The sequence below is a fragment of the Solanum dulcamara genome, chromosome 4 (assembly GCF_947179165.1).
Source record: "Solanum dulcamara chromosome 4, daSolDulc1.2, whole genome shotgun sequence".
Lineage (NCBI taxonomy): Eukaryota > Viridiplantae > Streptophyta > Magnoliopsida > Solanales > Solanaceae > Solanum > Solanum dulcamara.
Window position 1 is genome coordinate 74,613,110 of NC_077240.1, and position 25,246 is coordinate 74,638,355.

At 34.0% G+C, this 25,246-nt stretch overlaps 3 protein-coding genes across 3 annotated transcripts; 1 reads left to right on the forward strand and 2 right to left on the reverse strand.

Moving 5' to 3' along the window:
- Positions 1–271: 271 nt before the first annotated feature.
- Positions 272–6,818, forward strand: LOC129885083 (protein MICRORCHIDIA 7-like). Its single transcript, XM_055959297.1, has 19 exons — positions 272–735; positions 2,598–2,672; positions 2,799–2,833; positions 2,933–3,011; positions 3,199–3,291; positions 3,402–3,486; positions 3,601–3,676; positions 3,774–3,902; positions 4,013–4,111; positions 4,194–4,295; positions 4,390–4,551; positions 4,652–4,747; positions 5,018–5,069; positions 5,165–5,276; positions 5,434–5,713; positions 5,796–5,848; positions 5,919–5,982; positions 6,064–6,153; positions 6,271–6,818. The coding sequence occupies exons 1-19, from the start codon at positions 357–359 to the stop codon at positions 6,361–6,363; spliced, it is 2,154 nt and encodes a 717-aa protein (XP_055815272.1). The 5' UTR covers positions 272–356; the 3' UTR covers positions 6,364–6,818.
- A 6,402-nt stretch (positions 6,819–13,220) lies between these two features.
- Positions 13,221–13,788, reverse strand: LOC129885084 (glutaredoxin-C1-like). Its single transcript, XM_055959298.1, has one exon. The coding sequence runs from the start codon at positions 13,693–13,695 to the stop codon at positions 13,333–13,335; it is 363 nt and encodes a 120-aa protein (XP_055815273.1). The 5' UTR covers positions 13,696–13,788; the 3' UTR covers positions 13,221–13,332.
- Positions 13,789–24,354: 10,566 nt separating this feature from the next.
- Positions 24,355–24,966, reverse strand: LOC129885085 (glutaredoxin-C1-like). The gene has a single exon (XM_055959299.1). It carries the CDS (start codon positions 24,845–24,847, stop codon positions 24,485–24,487), a length of 363 nt encoding a protein of 120 aa, XP_055815274.1. The 5' UTR covers positions 24,848–24,966; the 3' UTR covers positions 24,355–24,484.
- Positions 24,967–25,246: the final 280 nt, after the last annotated feature.

The following is a 25,246-nucleotide window of genomic DNA, read 5'->3' on the forward strand; positions in this document are numbered from 1 at the left end:
TTGACTAATCTGGGTAATCATTATATGTACTTTTAAGCATTAATTTACACTTACATTTTAGTATGACAAATTATAATTGGTGAAAAAATAATTATAATTTTTTTTCAATTTTATTTTATTTAATTAAAATGTCGGACATGGACTCCACATTGGCGCCAACTTTTTTGTAACTCCATAAAGCCTAAACCACATAGGAGACGGTTTAAGTTTTTTTTCACATAAATAAGGAAAAAAACTGTCCCATTAAACCTCTCTTTCAGAATTTGCTCCAAACACAAACATCTTCATAAAAAATAATAAATTTTTTATAAAAAAAAACCCTAGTTCTTGATTCTTAATTTTTTTTTCGTCGCATCATGAGTTCTACTCATCCTATTAAGGAAGAAATCATTGACGTTGAGGATATTGATCATCGAAACACAGCTATGATTTGTGTAACTAGGAATGGAGAAGATTTTTCGCGTTTTTTTGATAATGATATTGATAGCGATAATGATGATGATTTGGAACCAAGTCCGTTAAAGAAGATGAAAGTTGAAGCGGCTTTGCCAGTAGGGTTTCTTGATCCACTTCCGCCAGAAGAACGCGCGGCGTGGAACCGATCGCGTGAAGTTGTTGTAAGTAATAATGAATTGGTAGTGAGACCGGAAAAAGTTGTTGTTTCATCTACTAAGCAGTTTTGGAAAGCTGGAGATTATGAAGGGATTGATGGTGGTTTTGCTGCTGGTCATGCAGGTAATGTTTGAATATTCTATGGTGGTGAAGCCAGAAGTTTTAAAAAAAGAAATCAACGGCAACAATAATAACAATATATGTAGTTTAATTTTACTAGAGATATGGAGAGGATAGAATATATACGACGATTACCCTATCTTGGGAGGTAGAGAGACACCTTTGATAGATAGTTGGCAAAAAGAAAAAGAAGACAAAGTATGCTGTAAAAATAAACAAATAAGGCTAATCAAAGTACAAGAAACAACATATAGTAATAGAAATCGAAGGACAAAAACTATAAGAGTAATACTAACACGAAAAGTTTACTATAACTGCAACAAAATAGTAGGCTAATCAAAATACAAGAAACAACATATAGTAATAGAAATCGAAGGACAAAACTACAAGAGTAATACTAATACGAAAAGTTTATTGTAACTGCAACAAAATAGTAGGCTAATTGAAGTACAAGAAACAATAGATTGTAACAGAAATAGAAGGAGAAGAACTACAAGAGTAATACTAATACGAAAAGTTTAGTGTAACTGCAACAAACTAGTAGGCTAATTGAAGTACAAGAAACAATAGATTGGTGGGGTTGGAGGATGATTGCATCAAAAAGAATTCTTGTGAATGATAAAATTAGTTTCTTGTAATAAGTAACTGATGGATTCTAATTAAAGACATTATATTTGTAAAGTTTGGAACTTTGAATTAATAAGAAACTCTTGCATGAATGAAGTACAAGATATTTTAAGCCTTTCCCTGTTTCCTTCTTCCTTTGTTGTTCAATATGTTAGGTTTGCTATTTGCAGTAAAGGAGAAGAATTAATTTTTGGACATTGCCACATATTTTTGAAGTAATTGCACAATTTAGCTATGTATCAAGATGAATGACTTGAATTTGGGATGAAATATAGAGTGTAGTAGACGAGTTCGGTAGATTATTAGTAGCATATTCTCCCATCCTGATGCTCTACTTATTGTATTAAACCAAATTAATGGAGAACAAAAATCACATGAAAGGAACTAAAATTCATGCAGACTTAGAGAGAAATAGGGCACACCAAAAGAATAAGATTTGTATAGGTGACACCAATTAGTTGGGATTGAGTTTCAGTCATATGTTGGGAGTCTTTAATTCCTACTAGAGATTTATATGACAAGTAGAAAATATAGATAGCTTCTAGTACTTTTATATTTATTTTGCATTATATAGGATTTACATGAGCTTAAATGGAGCGACATAATCAGTTGAGATTTATACAGCTAACCACAATTTGCTTGGGATTGAGGTGCAGACGTTATTGTTGGGAAGAGATGTAGTTGTTATTGTCAAAAACTCTTATACTATCAATATTGGATAAGTATAGTTTTTGATACCATTCATACATGTAATCTTGTTGATTGGTTTTTAAGGTTTGGATGTCAACTTAAAGTTCTTTTCTTGGCAAAACAAGTTCAATTGTATAAGAGAGAAAGCAGCCTTGACTTGCTCGAGACCATGAAATATGTTTGACAGGTTGAGGAGAGATCTAGATAAAGCTTAATAGGCTCCTTAATATGTCCGATTTTGGGATAAATAACTCCTCATTTTCTTATATTGGAGTTAGCATTAACACATTGTCACTAACGCTTACTCATGAGAGTGAGAATGGTTTTATCAAAGACCGGCTCTGATACGATCTTGTGAAAGAATATGAACATTGGAACTAAAACCTTAACGCGTGAATAGAGTAACTTAAGTCTCAAGACAACTATAAACCCTTCGAAAATTCATACACAACCAAAGTGAAACACATATACTCTCTATCAATTGAATTGTTGACCGAAAAAATTGAAGAGCATCCTTCATAATACTTTAATTTCATTGATATGTGCAGATGGCATGGATCATGTGAGAGTTCATCCAAAATTCTTGCATTCAAATGCCACTAGCCATAAATGGGCTTTGGGAGGTAAAGTTTATTGCAAAGCTTGATCCTTTTTTTACTTTACTGTTCCTCAATTCCATTTCTCCCATATATATATTAGTGGAAGATTTCTCTTTGTTGATGTTTTCGCAATCTTGTTCTCTGCACCAGCTTTTGCTGAGCTTCTGGACAATGCTATGGACGAGGTACACGTGTTGTAGTTTCCTGTTCCTTTATGTCCTTCTCTGTTCTCCCTCCTACCACCACCTTAATCGTTCTGTTTCTTAAAAATATTTTTCCTCCAGGTTTGCAATGGAGCTTCCTATGTCAATGTCGATGTTTTTGACAACAAGAAAGACAAGGGTAAAATGATATTAGTTGAAGGTATATTCATTCACTCTCCTTGTATATCTTTTTTTAAGTCGTTGGTTCTGGATTCTTAAGAGTTTTTGGGAGATTTCGCTTTCTTGTTCAAGAGACCATAGTTTGTGGATCCGATACTTGATCAATCTGTCATGAAAATATCTTTCTTGTTCGAATCTTTGAGTTGATTCTTTAAATTGAACTACAGATAATGGTGGTGGAATGACTCCTGATAAAATGCGCCAGTGCATGTCTCTCGGATATTCAGCAAAAAGCAAATTAGCAAATACTATTGGCCAATGTGAGTTTATATCTGTTGCAGCAACCAAACCATCTTTGTGCTGCTATTCGGGTGTGTAACTGATTTTCACAATGCAACAATTGCCTAATTATTTGTATCTGTTTTTCAAGATGGAAATGGTTTCAAAACAAGTAGCATGAGACTCGGGGCAGATGTGATTGTATTCTCGCGTTGTCAGGGAAAGGACGGACTAAGGTACTTTTATGGTGCTAGTAACTTTTACTTGCTAGTTTCTTATATAGTTCTCTTCCTAGCGATTGATTTAGCATCGCATTTATAGAAGTAATGTATCGTTTTTATTTTGTGTAGCACAACACAAAGTGTTGGAATGTTGTCATATACATTTTTAAGGAGCACAGGAAAAGAAGATATCATTGTTCCTATGGTACAACTTCCTGTCTACTATGATGATCATATTCTTGTATCTTGTAAGAATGATACGTAAATTATTTAATACGGTTTCTGTATGTGGCAATTTGAAGATTGATTTTGTGAAAAGAGAAGAAATTTGGGAAATTTTGGTTCGATCTTCAGCTGATGATTGGAAAAGAAATTCAGACACGATAGTACAATGGTCTCCGTATGAAAGTGAAGAAGATCTCTTCATGCAGGTATTTCCTATTTGCGTGTGGTAACTGACATCTATCTTTATTTCTGGTGCATATTTCTTCTTTTACTCGTGCTACTATGTTCCTAATGTTATTCTACTTGTTTGTTGTAGTTTGAATTATTGAATGATCAAGGAACACGAATTATCATATACAATCTCTGGGAAGATGAAGTAGGAGACACCGAACTTGATTTTGACACCGATCCACAAGTAGTATTCTGCTTTTTCTTGAATTGCATATGCCATATCTTATATCAGTTTCTTAGCTGGATGATGCTTCTTTCTTCTTCAGGACATTCAAATCAAGGGTGTTAGTCGAGACGAAAAGAAGATTGAGATGGCAAAAACATATCCTAATTCCAGGCATTTTCTAACTTATCAACATTCTTTAAGGGTAAATATTCTTAATTGTTATGCATTCCATGCTGCCAAGGTGTAGGAAAAAGTATAACAAAATCACCTAAAACTAAATTTGATTGTGTTCACAGAGTTATGCTTCAATATTGTATTTGAGGCTTTCTCCTGGATTTCGAATCATTTTGCGAGGGAAAGATGTTGAGCATCATAATTTGGTTGACGATATGATGAATTGCGAGGAGATTACTTACAGACCTCAACCCATTGGTGATGAAACATCCAAGGATCCAAATGTAACCTCTTTTTTCTCTTCTAAAGTTTCAAGCTTGATTTTAGAAGTATTTTTGACACTTTTGGCTTTTCTAACAATTACTGGTTTTCTTATAATAATAGGCAGTCGCTCTGGTAACTATTGGTTTCGTGAAGGATGCAGAACATCACATCGATATTCAAGGTTTCAACGTATATCACAAGAATCGGCTAATTAAGGTTAGGTTTCCCTTACTCAACACATCATAATTCTCAGATGGTTACTCAACTAACAGTTATTATCTACCTTTCTTCGTAATTTCAATTTTCTTCAACAAAGAAAGTGACTTTTTGAGATAATAACTATTAGTTGAGTCACTAGCTGAGGTGGGCTGGAATAGTCCTTGGTAAATCGACTATTTAGATATATGTAAGTAGTTGGACCAATACGTTTACGTGCAGCATTCTTTTCGATTGCTCTGCTTAGCTGATGCATTTCTTTTTTGTTAGCCTTTCTGGAGGGTATGGAATGCTGCTGGAAGTGATGGTCGTGGCACGATAGGTCCTATTTTCATGAGTAATCAGTGATTCAGTAACATAATGTCTTCTTATTTGAGCTTTTGGTTGATATTCTTTTCACTTTGTGCTTTGAAACAGGCGTCTTAGAAGCTAATTTTGTTAAGCCAGCTCATGATAAACAGGGTTTTGAGAGGACGATTGTGCTTGCTAGACTCGAGGCACGTTTACTAGTTATGCAGAAGAAGTATTGGTATGTTCAACTGATTTCTTCTTTCAAAATTATAAGTTTTTGCTTCATTTACGATATTCCATCGAGGATATTTCTTTTTACAGGGGTGATAATTGCCACAAAATTATAAGTTTTTGCTTCATTTACAATGTTTCATCGAGCATATTTCTTTTTACAGGGGTGATAATTGCCATAAAATTGGTTATGCTAAACGTCGCAATATAAGGAACAATGTCTCGCCTGAGAATGAAACAAACACCCCTGCTACAAGCAAATCCTGTTCCCGGTTTTCCTCCAATGTCCATACAACCAGTCAGGACAAATCTAAATCGAAATCCACTGGAGGAGAACACAAGACGGGACAAGTCCAGTCTTCGATACAAGCTACAAACCAGACCATGTGGAGAGAATTATCAAATAGGCAAACTCGTCAAATTCCAACAAGTTGTGTTGTGAAGGTAATACAAACACTTCATTATCGACTACTATCAAATAGGCAAACTCGTCAAATTTCTCTCTTCTCATTTCCATTGTGAACAGATGGAAGATACCGCGTCCAACTTGAGAGAAGAGAATCACAGTACTAACAATCGGTCAGTAAATACTTAATTGATGTTCTTTGCTCACAAATTTTATGGAGTTATATATGTTTGCTTCCTGCAGTTTACAACAAGCTTTGCGCGATCTGCAGTATGAGAAAGACAAGAATAAAAGTCTACAAGTCCAAGTAAGTGATGACTGATATTAGTTGTCTTTGTCTCTCATATAACACTAAGTCTTTAAATTATCTAATCGCGCGTACTATCAGCTTAAAGCAGCACAAAAGTTGATATCAGAGTTGAACAACAATCACGACAATTTAGCTGCCATGCTATTTGATGAACGAGAACGATCAAGGGTAAAATTGTTATGTTTTTGCTATTACTAATTTGCCTCCCCTTTTTTTTTTCCTCTCAGCTTTATGCAAGAATTGGTGACTTTCCTTGCTTCATTTTTTCCGCCTTTTCCTGGTTAGGAATCTTCTGTTACCAACGAAGAGCTGCGCGATAAAGTGAAGCTGCTACAAAATAGGATAGCCTGTTTGACAAGTATCAAGCGTGAATATTGAGGAACAACTGATGCAGACTTCAATGTCTGACTAGTAGCAAGTCCATTTAACATTGACATGTAGAGTAGTATCTTTCACTAATGGCTTGTAGTTGGCTGCTTTGCACAGAATGTAAACTCGCAGACTGGAAAAAATGTGATTTACAAATTAGCAAGATCTTTAATTGTGAGTTTATTTTGTATAGTAATCCATCATGTTACCTTTACAAGAGTATAGGAATATTACAGGCTGACAAAATTAGCTCAAACTCATATGATCCGTCCAATCCTTTTAAGTTTTAATGGGTTTTGGGCTAGAGTTATTTTGATGATGAGTTGATTCAGGTTAGCTTAAATTGGTCCATGATAAATCAATAGCCCAAATAGACACATCATGATGCCTAATCTTGACCCATGGAAATGCTTAATTTTAGCTTCTAAGGTTCAACTCTATATTAAGATTTTTATATATGAAAACTTGTTTAATTTTGTTTTTGTTATCATAGACTGCTATTAATATAGGTTACTATAATGATTATTGTTGGTGAAATATTATCATTGCGTACTTTTTATAGAAGAAAAAAAAGGTAAAGAAAGAATTTGTAAAAATTTAAAGGACGAATTGATGTTTTATAGATAATCTAACAATGAAAAATATCTCGTTCTTATTGTTTTTTTTCACCCATGGAACAATATTTATATAGGTATTTTCCATGTTTATTTCTATTTTTGGGTAATTCATTGAATCTAGGTTTGAATTTTGGATATGTAAAGATTTATGATAAGGAGATTGAGTACTATGAGATCTCAATTCGAAAGTTGAGGTCTTAAAATCTGTGCATAAGGAATTGTAAACTTTGAATGGACACTTCATCATTTATATAGGTTTCTTTTATAATAAATGAAATCGTGAGATGTAAGTTTTAAAATTATAAAATTGATGGGTCAAGTTGTGCGAGTTGCGTTATGACCCATTGCGTAGCCATCTTAACCCAACTCATTAGCCCATATCAACTTTGGGCAGGGTTGGGTATTGATCAATTTATTGCTTCAGCCCATTTTGACATGTCTAAATTGCCCATGTGCTAATCCTAGTAATATTTATTACTCCCTCTTTGTCCATTTTAATTGTCATACATAATAAAAATAATTGGTCCAAAATAATATTCATTTTGAAAACTCAAGATATAAAAAATTGTAAATTTTGAATGGTCACTTCATATAGTTAAAATCACAAAACTCAGAACGAGAATAATAATTCAAGAAAAATGTGTCTACCTTTAAGCATTGTGGTAAAAAAGATCATCCTCCATTTAAATGTTGAAAGAGGCAAGATGCATAATGCAAGATTTGCAAATAGCTTGGTCATAAAATGTAGTTTATAAAAGTAAATCTAAAAAATATGAAGCAAATGCCCAAGTCACCAATAAAGAAAAGAACAACACTTATTTGTGGCAATATATTTTTAATCAAGAAATTTGATTTTCGAATTGTTACGCTCCGAGTCTACACCCTAAGCGTAGCCAGCACTCAGAATCATTGCTTGTCCCAATTGAAACCTTGGTCTGACTTACTACTATGCAGAAGGATAAACAACTTATGAAGAAGTTTTATGACAGATGAGCATCATGATGATCTAAGCAAAAACAATCATCTTAACAACTTTATCTACAAGTCTGAATAATAATAATGTAAGTGTTTTAACGTATCTGAAAATAATGACTTAACTAACTCGTCTATGAAGCTTCCATTGAACTAGAGCTAGATACCGGAATAAGACTCACGGTTACGTGAATACTCTACTAGAAATATCTACTAAATATTGAATGAGATAAGCAAACTGGAGCCCTCTGAAAGCAAGGAAGTATCACCAAATGCTGATGGGAAAAGATCCTAGTAAAGCATCTGCTACCGATCTTGAACACCTGAATCTTCATTATTTTAAGATACAGCACCAAATGACGCCAGTACATAAAATGTACAGTATGTAAAATAGTTGAATTAAACAACAGGCTAACTAATATACTGAACTGAAAGAGTAAATTTAAAAGTAGACTGTAAGATAGCTAACTAAAAAGTAAAGCATGCATATGTACTTTAACAACCAAGCTTTACAACTGAAAAAGTATGCAATAGTAGCAAATGCTGAAAATAATATAATTTACTTTTCTTGGGGAATTTTTCTAATCGACAACCATCATAGTGAACATCGTAATGATACAACGTTTAGCTCACATTGTCAGAGTCATCCAATATCGTGTCGGGGTAAAGGACAAACTAAATTATGAATCTAATATCTAAGCCCTTACAAGGGGCTTTCTTAGGAGTCGCCCAAACTGAGACGATCCTATGCTACGCTAGTGGTGCAGTTCTAGGGTTTGAGTTATTTGAATCCTTATCCAACTCGATACACAATACTACACCCAAAATAATGCAATAATGCTCAATAACCGTATGATGTACCATTTAGAGAAAAGGTCCCACTTTAGGAGAAAAATGATAATCTCTATATTGAGTTAATACTCAAAAATATTTTTTTTATAAATTTAATGAACTTGCTTTAAAATACTATACTTTTATGAAAAACTAATTGTACTTTCTCAAAATAGAGATATGCTTTCTTTAAGGATTGTGCTTTTCTTTCGGAAAATAATGCACTTGAAGCAATTGGCTTTCTTGAAACTCTTTCTAAAAATACTACTTTAAGTTGAAATTTTCTTTACTCATAAAAATAATGCATAGGAAATAGTATGTCAAAGTTTTCAAATAAATCTTAGTTAAAAAGGGTCCATGTGGTACATTAGGCATGAACCACAATCAAAAATCATTAATAATATAAAGTACTGAATTCTCTATAATGAAATCAAGAATCAGCAATTGAAATATAGAGAGAATTTTAAGCATATTGAACTTTGGGGTAAAAATTATAGTTTTGATCTTACTAACTGAAATCATAGATGTAGGGCGTGAGGAAGAACTTAATCCCTCACTATAATAGCCTTACATACCTGGTAAAATAAGTGTTCTTGAAGAAAGCTTGATTGAGAAACTTGAAATCCAAGGTTTTATCTTTTTGATCCTTGTCTAAGCTTGGAGAGAAAATATGAGAGTATTTTGAGGTAATTCTATGATATAATTTTCAATTGGTTACGAAAACATTGTGGTGTAGACATAGAAAGAATGAAAGAAGCTGAAACATCCTCAATTAAAAACTATCGGAATTCTTTCACGAGGCCTAATTACGGTCCGTGGTTGAATCTACAGCTTGTGAATTCCATCCGTGGAATTCAGATCAAAATCGTGATCTCAGAACTTCATTCCACGACACCAAATTATTATCCTTGGTTTGATCTACGGCCCATGATTTGTATCCGTAAAAATCAAATAAAAAAATAAGTTTCAGGACTTCATTCTACGGACCAAAATTACAGTCTGTAGTTGAATTTACAATCTGTAGTTAGATCCGAGAAAATTAGGCCAAAAATTTAGTTTCTGAAGTCTAATTTTACAAGCTGTATTTACGGTCCATACTTCAATTTACGACGCATAAATGGGACTCGTACAATCAGGTTCTGAAAACTCCGTTGGGGGTGTCTGATAAAACGGTCATAACTTTTTACACCGAACTCGAATTGATGCAAACTTGGTAAGTTGGAAAGAAGAGTCATAGAACTTTCATTTTATAAGTCATATGTGCCACCTAATACTTCATATTCTGAGAGATATGGTCTTTTGAAGTTGATCCTTGCATGAACTAATGCGAAAAATTTAGCCGGTAGAAAAACTATCACTTGACTTAGTGTTAGAGGTCCCTTATTACTCTAAACCATATCTGATACACTTTCTACACTTGGAAATGAACCTCAAGACACATATTCAAGTAGGGCATCACCCAGTCCAAGCTCATACACTTACGACGAATAATTCAAATTCTTATCGTAGAATGTTGCGAGGTGTTACACAGATGAATATCAGTGGCTATACAAGTCCCATGATATATTACATAAATCTTTTTAAGAAATTCATGTATATAGAAAATAAGAAAGTCAGAATTGGAAATGGTAATTATATTCACATAAAGGAAAATGAACTTTTGCAATCAAAAACAAGTTTCAATACAAAAATAATTTTAGATGTCTCTTACATGTTTGTTATTGATACAAATTAAAGTTATTGAGTATTGGCCAACTAATGAAAAAAAATTAAATTGTTATTTGAAGACAAGTATTGTTGAATCTTTGACGCCACAAAGCAAGTGATTTTACAAGTTGAAATAAGAGGTAAAAACTTTTCAGTTAATCTAATAGAAAAAGACACAAAACCTTGCAAGACCAAAAATAAATTAACAAATTTATTCACGAGGTTAATACCAGACAAGACTACAATCTACTATTCCTGATCCAAGGAGGATTTGTTGAAAATATTTCTCAGAATATTATAAAAATAAAATAAATAGTTGCATTATCTCTAAAAGATTGCAATAAATCTATTCGTAGCTAATTTTTAGAATTTCAAATTATTTTGCTAAGTGAATTTAGGAGTTAGTTTCCTATTTTTTGTGATTTAATTTTGTAAATAAATCATTTGTATAATTTTTTTTATTTTTCAATTAAAAATTATAGCTATAAATATAAAACCTTGAGTTGTTAATAAAATAATATAATATCCCTTTGATAACATTACAATATCTTTTTAATTTATTCCTCTAGTTCCTTTGTTAAAAAACCCAACAACTTCTCATTTGCTATGAAACTATATAAGAATAAGGACAATAAAGTAGGGAGAAGAAGTAAGATTTCTTAGTTCTATTGAAGGATTAGAGATTGAGAGTTTTTATAATAAGGGAAACTCTTTTATTTATAGGGAAAAAACTGACTTAGTCTCTAACTAGAAGTCCTAACTTTTTTCCAAATAAATCTACATAATAGACGTTCACTATAACAAAAATATGCTTATAACACTCTCCTTTGAATGTCTATTTGCTAGATTATGTGTCTCGCTAAACCTTATTAGAAAAAATTTAGTGGAAAAAATACTAGTGAAGAAAAAAGAGTACACATATCTAATAATACAAATTTTAGATGTCTCATAAAAATCTTACAAGAAAAATTCGGTGGGATAAAACCTTGTGAGGGAAAAAAAGTACATCACGTATTAACTTCCCCTAATGAGAGTATTACACACACTTGAATCTTCGCATTCCAAGCTTGTGCACTATCTTCTTGAATGTTGCAGATGGTAGAGATTTGGTGAATAAATCAGCTGCATTGCCACTCGAATGAATGTGTTGTGCGTTGATATCACCACTCTTTTGGAGCTCATGATAAAAATTTTAATTGAATTTTTATTTTAGTTAATTGAAATTTTATTTTAGTTAATTAAAATGTACATATTCAAATTTTCAATCAATATTATACATACATAAAAAAATATAATCAAATATTGATATAATATTAACATGATGATTTAAATATAATTAAAAATATCAAGCAAAATAAATTTCCACCACCAACGCGAACCCCTGATAGATTCAAACATGCTACACTTTTTAGTTATTGGGAGAACCCAAGTACTCTTTAGGATTCAGGAAACAACTCTCAGAGATATTTTTCCCTTTGGAAGATATATGAACAAACAATCAATCTATTGATATTGGAAGACCCAACGGATTCTTTCAATGTATCATTTCTGGGTCCAATGGAATACATAAATATAGGAAGAAGCCCTATCAAAAAATCATTTCACAAATTAAATCATTATATTATAAAAATTTTACCATAAAAATAAATAAATACTATAAGGAATATATTGGTAAATATGTATATATGGCAAGGATATTTTGATTTTGATAAAAATAATTTTTTGCTTCTGTTTTTCCTTTTTAAGAAGGAAAATTTTTAAATTCTTTCAAACCGCAAAAAAAAATATTTTTTCTTTCATTTAAAAGCAATTTTACTGATTGGCCAAATACATTAATTTTTTTTAAAATGTATATATATTTTCCTCAAAATAATTTTTTTTAACCTCCCAACAACATGTCAAATAGGCTCTTAGACTATAATTTTGGGAATTCCAACAAGGCATTAATACATCTATATACTCTCTATGTTTTATATAATTACTTGATTCATGTTGGCTTAACATTCCATATATTTATTAGGAATTTATTTTACTAAATTAATTTTATTAATTATAATTTGAAAATATCAATTTGACTATTAATACTTTATATAGCTATTTAATGATAATAATATTATAATAAATTTGTCTTAATTTGCTATAATAGATAAATAAAAAGCAAAAAAATAATTTTAGGAGTAATGTGTAGAGGACAGGGGCTGGCTGCTGGCATTTGTGCTGCTACTATATCCTATTTAATGCATATTCTTCATTTTTATAATAAATTTGTCTTAATTTGCTATAATAGATAAATAAAAAGCAAAAAATAATTTTAGGAGTAATGAATAGAGGGCAGAGGCTGGCTGCTGGCATTTGTACTGCTACTATATCCTATTTAATACATATTCTTCATTTTTGTCGTTTCAAATTTATGAGCCCAAGAAGTTACTCTTCCTCTAATGCTGGCATACTAGATTGCCATAATAATACTATTAGGATTACCAAATATTTTTAACTTTACCTAACCTACCTACTGCTATAAAGCTCATTAAATTAAACAAGCAAAAATTCCCAACATCCTTTGCTCTTGGCATATATGCTTTTTTTAGTACTCCATCATCTATATTTCATATTATTCGTCGATATTTAACTAAATATTAAATTTAAGAAAGAAAAATGTTCAGCACATACTAAAAATATCTTTAAATTCATGGCTTTAAACATATTAGGACATTTTCATGATTACAAAGAGCTAGCATGTCATGACCAAAGACAAAATAGGAAGTTAATTAAAATTAAGTTGCTACAATATTTTGGAAGATAGAAAAAGATCATCACTCCTTTTTAACAATAAATTAAAAAAAAAAGAATGTCACAGCCAGAGAGCTCCGGCTTCTTTGAGAAGAGGGACAAGAGTGCCATTAATATGAGAAGCCATAACTCTATCCATCGATCCGATTAGTTCACCACCTATGAACACAACCGGAACAGCGGGTGAGTTGCCAAGAAGCTTGGAAAGCGCCCGCTCCATCCCTTTTCCATTAGGGTCTTGGTCCAACTCGTACACCATTGGGCTCACACCGAGCTCACAGAACAACCTCTTCATTGCATGACACATGCAACAACTACTCAAGCTGAATATCACCACCGCGCTTTTGGATGCCAGCCTCGCCACCCTCTCCAATGAGTCCGGAGACGAGGACCTTCGCCTCTCCCTTGTGTTTTCGTAGTGCATTGTCAACAATCTAGGTTTTTTTTTTGCGAGTGTAAATTCAAATAATGCACTAGTATTAGTTGAACATGCACTAGTATTTGTAATAATGATTTTACAAAAAGTATCTAAGGAATTGAGTTTGTGGAATAGGAAGAAATTAGAGGGTATATATAATGTCTCAAGAGAAAGGGGTTATTTATTGTCTTTTGGTGCATGGGACATATAGATTTAAATTCTTTTGCTGGTGTAAAGATCATTAAATTCAAGACACTTAAAGTGCAATAGCCTATATATAGCCGCAAAAAACGGTTTGAGAAAAAAAGCCTTTAATGGAAGGCGGCTCTGGTGTTTATGTCATTAATAAACGCAAGGGATTACGTCAATAGCCAAAGGGGTACAAAGTACTTCGGAGTTGATTCTTATCATGTTGTCCTACATTCTTCTGATCGATTAGCAACCTCCAACTCATCCTCCGTGATCAATGGTGTTCGTATGTTGCCCCTTGAATTATTAGAGGTTATTTGGACCAACGCACTTTGCAATCCCACCACTCTCCGATCTTGTGCCTTCATGTCACAATCCTTTCTGTCATTATGGGTGAGCTAATGGTAAAGAAAATTGGGTTAGAAAATTTCTGCGGTAGTAAGTTCAACATTTTCAGGCTAAGCTAAGTTCAGACGATTTTTGAACAAGGTGAAGTCTAGAGCAATCCAGAAAAAGATTGGGGATAATTTCTAGGCTTGGAATAGTACGTATTTCCATTATCTAACACGAAAAGGAATCCGTAGGACTTTCGGAAGTGAATTCGAGTGAGTAGAACTCCCGATATCAAACTTGGCGTGAAAGGGTTGGTTCAAAACGTCAAAATTCGAAGGTATGTTGTGAAACTGGCATTTTTTGGGAGATTTCCAGATTTTATCTCATGCAAGCCGCTATAGTTAGTGACACGCTACTATCGCGGTCAGGAAAATTCCCGCTATAGAAGACAATTCCTCTATGGTGGTGGCGCTATAGGATGATCGGGGTCGCAGTTAATGCAGAAAATTCTTCAGAACTGCCCATTATTCTGCAAGTGTGTTTTGGGGAAGAGCAAGGACAACTTAGGGCAAAAATCGTCAGTTCTCCATAAAAAACATCTCTAAAGGTAAGAAAATCACTCTCCTAATTTGATACTTTGATTTCTACGCCTTAGAGGTAGTATTATTGCCCTAGGGGAGAGATTGGGTTCTTAAGAATGATTATTCTTAATTTATTTACCGTAACTTACTAGTGTAACCATGAAATAGGTAGTTCTACGAGAATTAATGGTGGAAAAGCCCTGGGCGTGGTGGGAAGATCATGAGTTTGGCTTGGGGTTTTGAATTAAGTTGTAATAGGGAATATTTAGGCCATTTGTCACTGATTTTTGTATTTTGTGTCGTTTCTAGACCAAGAACAGGCCTGGATTCATAACAAGGGGAAGACTCGGGTTCAATAGAGCTTCCAAGGCTTGATTCGAGGTATGTGATGGTTGTTTGTTTTTTAAGTTATGTATCATGTTCATGTTAACTGATTCTATAGTATTACTTGTACAATGCATGTTGGAAAAAACATAAGGGATGAATGTGAAATAATATCATGTAGTCAATCTCATGCAATGAACCTGTTTAATTTTCTTATGACTTTACAAATGTGGTTGTTTTATTGTATGTGTGATTGTGTGTGATATTTGTGGGCTTATTGGCTCGAGTACCACGCTTGGTATAGATTATTGGTTGGCTCGGGTACCATGCATGGTACAGACTATTGGTTGGGCCAGGTACCACGCCTGGTACATGATATTATCGGTTGACTTTGGGCCACACCTGGTACAGGTTACTCATTGGTTGGCTCGGGTACCACGCCTTGTACATATTTGATGTATTTATATGTGTGCATTCCTTGAATGAACAGAGTTTGTGTGTGATCATGTGGGACATGTTTCATGTGTTTATTAAGGCAGGATTGGTGACTTGGAGTCGTATTATGTTGTTGACTTAGCTTATTGTTGCATGTGATGACTTGTATTATTATATGTGGTTACTTGCTTACATTCGTATCTTTGGAACTGACCGATGATCCTATTAGTACATTGTTGACTTCGTGTACTGAAGTGCACTTGTTCTTTCTTCGTTGAATACATGTCATATTCAAATGCCTACTTCTTGACCTCAATTGTGAGACCTCCATTATCTGAATCCAAGGGTGAACTACTTCTTCTAGACTGTCATGGATTCCTCTTTACCTCTTAGTCCATCTGTTAGGACTTAGACTTTTTAGACTTATATTTTCTTCTTGATGTTGCATCCTCATATTCTAGACGATTTTGAGTTTTGATATACTACTTTCAGTTTTTAGAAGGTTATTTCCACATGGTTTTATGTGAGTTATGAATATTTGCTTTAATGAATAATATTGCTTCCTTTTAATTGAGTTAATTGGTTAAGTTTTGGATTAGCAGTTAGTTCTCCCACCGAGGATTAGTGTCGGTGTCACTCACGACGGTTTAAGTCGTGACACTTCATGTGGTCCATTATGGATTTGTGTGGTTTAGCAAAACCCCAACAAAGCTTTTTCGAGACCATCCAAATCAGTCTTACTTTCTTTTTATTGTGACTCTACTTTCTCGGGAACCATTTTCACACTCCTTCTTCGTGTGTTTGTGTTGGCCAGGTTGAGGATTCCAACATCAAACTCCATTTCTTCAATAGGTGGGTCTTGTTTATTTTGGAGATCTTCTCGGTCTTCTATCTCATTAAACAGTTGTGTACCATCCACATTTTCGTTGATCTGATTCTCGTTGGTTTGGTTCCCATTATTTTGGTTCTCGTTGGTTTGGTTTCCCGTTGTTTTGTCTCTCATTTTGCCACAGAGGATTACTGTAAAACAAATAGTATTCAAGCTCATAAGAACGGTGAGTAGTGAGTTAAGCCAACCCACAACTGTCGTGACCCCACGATGAGCCCCAAACTATTTACCAAAAAAGTAATAGACTTGAATTTGTATGAGTCAAGGATACACTTCTTAGCTTAACTTGATAGATTTCATTTATTAGCAATTAAATATGATCTAAAAGATTGCTAGAAAATGCTAGAACAAAAAAGTAGAGAGTAAAAGTCAAAAAAGACAGAAAAGGTTGGAAAAGCATAAAGGAAAACGCGTAGCAAAAAGTCAAAAGAAGAGGCTAGCAGTAGTTGGCAGAAATGCATTAACAATTAACGCGTAGAAAACGCGTTAATCTTTTTACAGAAATGCGTTTTTGCTCCCTATAAATAGAGGACCTCTTACCCTCATTTAGATCATCCCAGAAAGAGAGAGTAAGAATACAAAGAGAGTTATACACCAAGATAAATATTGTAGTCTTGAGTGTCCTCTTTAATAGTTGTTCCTTTTACAAGAGAGAAGTGTTAATTGTTGTTTTTTCCTTATATTTGAGAGTTGTGTACTCCATATTAAAATAGTGAGATCCTTTTACCCCGTGGTTTTTCCCCTTTATCTGTTAGAGGAGTTTCCACATAAAATTCTTGTGTCTAATTTATTTTCATATTTATTGTCAAATCAAACTTTAGTTATGGTGCTTTCTTCCCCCAACAGTTGTATCAGATCCCTCGGTTATTCTGTCTATTTTATGCGAAGGTACTATTCATGAATAGTAAATTTTTGTGAATAGTAAAATTCGGTGAATAGTACTATTCACGTGAATAGTAAATTTTGGTGACGGTACAGTTTATCACGATTGTTCACAAAAATATTTAGAAACGATCTAGAAAGGTGTAAAGCAAATAACAATGTCAAGTACAACAAAGTTTGACGTTGAGAAATTCAATGGAACTAATTTCTCATTGTGGAAAATGAAAATAAAAGCGATATTGAGAAAGGACAATTGCTTGGCTGCAATTGAAGGCAGGCCCACAGATTTTACTGATGACAGCAAGTGGAATGATATAGACAGCAACGCAGATTCTAATCTACACTTGGCACTAGCTGATCAAGTGTTGTCTAGTGTGGCGGAAAAGCGGACGGCGAAGGAAATATGGGATACTCTTACAGGGTTGTATGAGGTCAAGTCTTTGCATAATAAAATCTCTTAAAAAGAATATTGTATACTCTTCGAATAGCAGAGTCCATGTCAGTTACTGAACACATCAATACTTTTGAATACTTTGTTTTCGCAACTTACAACAATGGGTTGCAAAATAGAGGGAACTGAATGTGCGGAGCTTCTACTTCAAAGTCTGTCTGACTCGTATAATCAACTCATCATCAACCTGATGAACAATATAGACAGTCTAATTTTTGATGAAATTGCAGCCGCTGTCTTGGAAGAAGAAAATCGACGCAAAAATAAGGAAGACAAACAAGCAAGTTCGCAGCAAGCTGAAGCTTTGATGATGGTGAGAGAAAGACCAGCAGAACGTGGCCCCAGTGGGAGTCACAATCATGGCAGATCTCAATCAAGAAGTAAGAAGAATATTAAGTGCTACAACTGTGGCAAGAAAGGGCACTTCAAGAAAGATTTTCGATTCAAAAAGAAGAGTGAACACCATGATCCATCAAATGCTCAAGGAAATATTGCATGTACCTCAGATGATGGCGATATTTTATGCAGTAAGGCAATATCAAATAATAAAGGCAGAAAACATTTCGCTGATGTCTGGATCATGGACACAGGAGCAACATGGCACATGACTTCCCGAAGAGAATGGTTCCATTAATATAATCCTATCTTAGGAGAGTCTGTGTTCATAGGAAATGATCATGCTTTGGATGTTATTGGTATTGGGTCCATAAAAATAAAAATGTATGATGGCACGGTACGCACCATTCAGGAGGTACGACATATAAAAGACTTGAAGAATCTATTGTCTTTAGGACAACTAGATGATAATAGATGTTCATACAAGACTCATGGTGGGGTCATGAGAATATCCAAAGGAACGCTTGTAGTGATGAAAGCGGAAAAACTTGTGGCAAATCTATATGTGCTTAAAGGTGAAACACACCAAGAAGGAGAAGCATCAACCGCGTCAGCAAGTTCATTTGAAAAATCAACGATGATATAGCATCGTAAACTTGGCCATATGTCAGAACGAGGTTTGAAGATTCTTGCTGAGCAAAAGCTTCTTTGAGGGCTCAAAAAGGTTTTACTACCCTTTTGTGAGCATTGTGTTACCAGTAAGCAAAATAGACTGAAGTTTAGTAGTTCCTCTGCTAAAAGCAAGAAAATATTACATCTGGTCCACTCTAATGTCTGGCAAGCACCGGTGGAGTCCTTAGGAGGAGCGAAATATTTCGTGTCATTCATTGATAATTACTCCAGGAGAAGTTGGGTGTATCCAATCAAGAGAAAAGCAGATATTTTTCCAGTTTTCAAAGAATCCAAAGTGCGGGTGGGACTTGAATCTGAGAAAAAGATCAAGTGTTTGAGGACAGATAATGGAGGAGAATACACTGATGATGAATTTAATAACTTCTTTAAACAAAAAGGTATTAAACGGCAGTTCACGGTGGCATATACTCCACAACAAAATGGAGTAGCAGAGCGGATGAACAGAACCTTGTTGGAACGAACAAGAGCTATGTTGGCAACTGCAGGGCTGGAAAAACCATTCTGGGTAGAAGCAGTAAAAACCACCTGTTATGTGATCAATCGGTCACCATCAACTGCAATTGATCTAAAAACGCCAATGGAGATGTGGACAGGAAAATCAGCTGATTATTCTCGCTTACATATATTCGGATGTCCTGCTTATGTTATGTACAACACCCAAGAAAAATTAAAGTTGGATCCGAAATCTAGGGAATACATTTTATTAGGGTATGCTGATGGAGTCAAGGGGTATCGCTTGTGGGATCCCACAGCCCGCAAGGTGGTAATCAGCAGGGATATTGTATTTGTTGAAAACAAGATACAAGCAAAAAAAAAGTAGCACTTTAAAAGAAAAATCAGAGACTACTACAGTTGAAGTTGAAGAAATAGAAGAAGTTCTAGTTACTTCTGAAGTAGCACCAGAGCACGAAGAACAAGAGCAAGCTGAGATCGAAACTCCACAAGTTCGACGGTCAACTAGGGAGAGAAGAGAACCAGCTTGGCACTTAGATTATTCTATGGAGAGTAATATTGCATACTATCTACTAACAGAAGATGGAGAGCCTTCAACTTTTCACGAGGCTATAAAAGGCCAAGAATCATCTCTGTGGGTGGCAGCAATGTAAGAAGAAATTGAAGCTCTTCATAAAAATAAAACATGGGATCTTGCTCAATTACCACAAGGAAGAAAGGACATTGGAAACAAATGGGTCTACAAGATCAAACGCAATAGTAGTGATCAAGTGGAGAAGTATCGCGCAAGATTGGTGGTGAAAGGATTGGCTCAGAAAGAAGGTATAGACTTCAATGAGATATTTTCTCCGGTGGTTTGACTCACAACAATTCGAGTGGTCCTGGCGATGTGTGTTATATTTGACTTGTACTTGGAGCAGTTAGATGTCAAAACTACATTTCTTCATGGAGAGCTTGAAGAAGAAATTTATATGCTCCAACCAGAAGGTTTTAAAGAACAGGGAAAAGAGAACTTGATTTGCAGGTTGAACAAATCTCTATACGGTCTCAAACAGGCACCGAGATATTGGTATAAGAGATTTGATTTCTTCATTATAAGCCTTGGATACAACAGATATAGTTCGGATCCTTGTGTTTATTACAAGAGATTTAGTGATGAAGATTTTGTTATTTTGTTGTTGTATGTTGACGACATGTTGGTAGCATGCCCCAACAAAGATCGTCTCACAAATTTAAAGGCACAATTGGCTAGGGAGTTTGGAATGAAGGACTTGGGACCAGCAAATAAGATTCTAGGGATGCAAATTCACCGAGACAGAAATAATAGGAAGATTTGGCTTTCTCAAAAGAACTACTTGAAGAAACTCTTGAGACGCTTCAAGATGCAAGACTGTAAGTCAATTTCTACCCCACTTTCTATTAATTTCAAGTTATCCTCAAGTATGAGTCCTAGCAATGAAGCAGAGAGGATGGAGATATCTCGAGTACCGTATGCATCAGCAGTGGAAAGTTTAATGTTCGTCATGGTATATACAAGACCTGACATTGCACAAGCAGTGGGAGTGGTTAGTCGATACATGGCTAATCCTAGTAGAGAGCATTGGAATACTGTTAAGAGGATCCTGAGATACATCAAGGGTACCTCAGATGTTACAATATGTTATGGAGGATCAGACTTTACTGTTAAAGGTTATATTGATTCAGATTATGCAGGTGATCTTGATAAAAGCAAGTCCACCACAGGTTATGTGTTTACTCTTGCTGGAGGAGCTGTAAGCTGGGTTTCAAAACTGCAATCTATCGTGGCTACATCTACGACGGAAGCAGAATATGTAGCAGCTACACAAGCTAGCAAAGAGGCAATATGGATGCAGATGTTACTGGGGGAGCTCGGGCACAAACAAGAGAAGATTGCTCTATTTTGTGACAGTCAAAGCGCTTTGGATCTTGTAAAGAATCCGGCATTTCATTCAAGAACAAAGCACATACGAGTTCAGTATCACTTTGTTCGTGAGAAGGTGGAAGAAGGCAGTGTGGATATTCAGAAAATTCACACTAATGACAACCTGGCAGATATGTTTACAAAGCCGATCAACAGTAACAAGTTCATATGGTGTTGATCTTCTATTGGCCTAGCAGAAATGTAACATTGCAGTAAATGGGTAGAAAGGATGGTGTGAAGACTTAATTGATTCTCAATTAAATCTTCAAGTGGGAGAATGCTAGAAAATGCTAGAAACGAAAAAGTAGAGAGTGAAAGTCAAAAAAGACAGAAAAGGTTGGAAAAGCATAAAGGAAAACGCGTAGCAAAAAGTCAAAAGAAGAGGCTAGCAGTAGTTGGCAGAAACGCGTTAACAATTAACGCGTAGAAAACGCGTTAACAATTAACGCGTAGAAAACGCGTTAACAATTAACGCGTAGAAAACGCGTTAACAATTAACGCGTAGAAAACGCGTTAATCTTTTTACAGAAACGCATTTTTGTTCCCTATAAATAGAGGGTCTCTTACCCTCATTTAGATCATCCCAGAAAGAGAGAGTAAGAATACAAAGAGAGTTATACACCAAGATAAATATTGTAGTCTTGAGTGTCCTCTTTAGTAGTTGTTCCTTTTACAAGAGAGAAGTGTTAATTGTTGTTTTCTCCTTGTATTTGAGAGCTGTGTACTCAATATTAAAATAGTGAGATCCTTCTACCCCGTGGTTTTTCCCCTCTATCTGTTAGAGGGGTTTCCACGTAAAATTCTCGTGTCCAATTTATTTTCATATTTATTGTCATATCAAACTTTAGTTATGGTGCTTCCTTCCCCAACAAAGATAAGTAAAAGCAAGAAGCGATAATAAAATAAGTAAATGGAAATCGTATGACGCTTTCGAGCTTCGATGATAAATGTATGCACTGGATTTGGTGTTGTTTGAGTGTTCTTAGCTTCCGATTCAAAAATGATATAGTAACTTAATGCTTAAAGACAAACACTTAATGAAACAGGAAAAGCTTGTAGCACAAAAAAATAAGTGTGTTTGTATTCCTTAGAATCAGGACGTCATGTCCCTTACACTTGTGCGAAAGCTAAAGATAATATTTATAGGTTATAAAGGTAATATATTAATCAATAGAAGAGCTCCACTCAGGCCCTAAAGTACTATCATCAATAGTTGTTATTCATGTAAAAATATCTTTTTTACCATGTCATCGGGACCCGAATCCTTTCGTATCTGATCTTCCGGCCAAGAGCTCTCACCCTTTCTTTGGTGAGATCCCAATCTTTTCATTCTCAGGTCTCGCCTAAGTCGATTCTCGCCGAACATATCTTGGAAACTGACATATCCCTTTGAATCGACTTCCTTCACATTCTTTGTTCGTGCCACATTTTTATCCTTCACGATGCTATATATCCAAGCTATTTTTTGTCCAATACAATTTTATATAGTTATTTAATATTAAATACAATATTAAAAGCAAATAATAAATTTGCCTTAATTTGCTATTATATTTTTAGGAGTATTATATAGAGGCTGCACTGGCTGCTGGCGTTTTTGCTGCTACTCCTATTTAATGCATATTTTTATTCTTTTTTGTCATTTCAAATTTACTCTTCCGCGCATGCTGGCATACTAGTGTACATACTAGAGATATAAATTCAATGATAGAAATGGTACTTATGGTATATGGAGGTCGATTGGATCCATTATTGAAAAAGCGGAATTTTCCGGCAGATTTTGCAGCGTGGCAGCTCAAATATATTAATTAAATTTAAATAAAGATCTTAAATTTTAATTTTTTTATGAAATTAATTATATTTAATCTATTTAATTTTTCTTGCAACGGTATTCTAATAATTCTTTCCTTTAATATAAAAAGTTTATATTTTGAAAATATATGAATTAATAAACATATGTTCTTAACTAATATTATAAAAATAATTAATTTATATTTTTAAATTAGTATATTTTAATTAAATTAATCATAAAACTGAAAGTACAAAATTTCTATAAACATCATGAAATGCATGTTTGACAAAAAGATTAATATTATAAATATATTGTCATAAAATTATTAAATATTTGACAAAAACATAATCTATCAAGTCTAACTAAAAAAAAAATTGCAATGTGAAATATCGAGTCAATACTCCTAAAACAAATAAAACTGAAAATATGACATAGGTTCTAAATTCAAAACAAAAAATTTAATATAATACTCTTGTATCAAATTTTAACATAACGTACATAAATATAATTTAAAAGAAAAGAAAAATGTAAGTCTATAACTTTATTCAACAATGAATTCTACTTAATTTAGAAACTAGAATACTAACAAACTTATGCTAATAGAAAAAAATATAAAATAAAAAATAGATAATACAAAAAATTGCATGGAATCACTTGAAGTAAAGGTCGAGAATGAGAAGAAAATGAAATATAAATAATATAAGATAAAAAAATAATTTTAGAAAACATTAGAATAATAAAAATAAAAAAATCAAAATGAAAAACAAAAATAAGAGGAAGAAATTAAAAAGTAATCCACTTGTAATTACACCATGCAAAACAAAAATAAAAGGAAGAAATTGAAAAGTAATCTATTTGTAATTACACCATGTAATTACAAGCAATTCACAGCCTCTCCCTATAAATTGGAGAAAGTAATTACCATCTATTAATTACACACAATTACCTGCTGACCAAGTAATCACATGACCAATCAAATATGTCAAGCGTGTAATTATACCCAATTATTTTAAATTTAATTACAAGCATCTTTCCAAACAAGCCCTAAGAAAAAAGAAAGAGAAAAGGGAAGAGGAATAGACTAAAGGTAGCCATGAGCCCAAGAAGTTACTCATATTGCTGGCATACTAGATTGCCGTGATAATACTATTTGGTATATTACCAGATATTTCTAACTTTACCTAACCTAGCTACTTCTATAAAACTCATGACTTAAATTAAACAAGCCAAAAATCCCAACATCCCTTGATCTTGACATATATGCTTCTTTTAATGCTCCATCCTCTATTTCATATAATACGTCATTATTTAACTGAACATGAAACTTTAAAAAGAAAAACATTCAATACATACTATAAATTTGTTGCCTTAAACATATTAAGATATTTTCATGGTTAAAAAGAGCATGCTTCTAAAGACAAAATAGGAAGTTACTTATAATATTTTGAAAGATAGAAGAAGATCATTCATTTCTTAATGGACTAAAAAGAAAAGAGTGTCATAGCCAGAGAGCTCCGGCTTCTTTGAGAAGTGGAACAAGAGTGCCATTAATATGAGAAGCCATGACTCTATCCATCGATCCGATTAGTTCACCACCTATGAACACAACTGGTATGGCAGATGAGTTGCCAAGAAGCTTGGAAAGCGCTGTCTCCATCCCTTTTCCATTCGGATCTTGATCCAACTCGTACACCATCGGGCTCACACCGAGCTCACAAAACAACCTCTTCATTGCATGGCACATGCAACAACTACTCGAGCTAAATATCACCACCGCGCTTCCTGATGCCAGCGTTGCCACCCTCTCCAACGACTCCGAAGATGATGACGTTTGTCTTGCCCTAGTGTTTTGGTATTGCATTGTCACTATTTCTTTTCTTTTTTTGTATGTGTCGATAAATTAGTTGAGCATGCACTAGTATTGGTAATAAAATTAGATGAAAAAAATAGCAATTTTACAAAAGGTATACAAGGAATTTGAGTTGGTGGAATGATGAGGAAAAATAGGAAGAAGTTTAAGGGTATTTATAAGAGAAAAGGGTTATTTATTGTCATTTGGTGCATGGGATATATAGAATTAAATTCTTTTGCTAGTGAAAATATCATTAAATTAAAGACATTAAAAGTGCAAGATAGCCAATATATAGCCGCAAATAAAGGGGTTGAGGGGGGAAAAAGCCTTTAATGGAAGGCGGCGGATGTTTGGGTTTATGTCTTTAATAAACTCAAAGGGATTACGTCAATAGCCAAGGGGTACAAA

Coding starts and splice junctions, on each gene's coding strand:
- LOC129885083 (XM_055959297.1), top strand. CDS start 357: ATGAGTTCTACTCATCCTATTAAGGAAGAAATCATTGACGTTGAGGAT. Junction 3,292..3,401: donor AGCAAATACTATTGGCCAAT/GTGAGTTTATAT, acceptor CTGTTTTTCAAG/ATGGAAATGGTTTCAAAACA. Junction 5,849..5,918: donor AATCACAGTACTAACAATCG/GTCAGTAAATAC, acceptor TGCTTCCTGCAG/TTTACAACAAGCTTTGCGCG.
- LOC129885084 (XM_055959298.1), bottom strand. CDS start 13,695: ATGCACTACGAAAACACAAGGGAGAGGCGAAGGTCCTCGTCTCCGGAC.
- LOC129885085 (XM_055959299.1), bottom strand. CDS start 24,847: ATGCAATACCAAAACACTAGGGCAAGACAAACGTCATCATCTTCGGAG.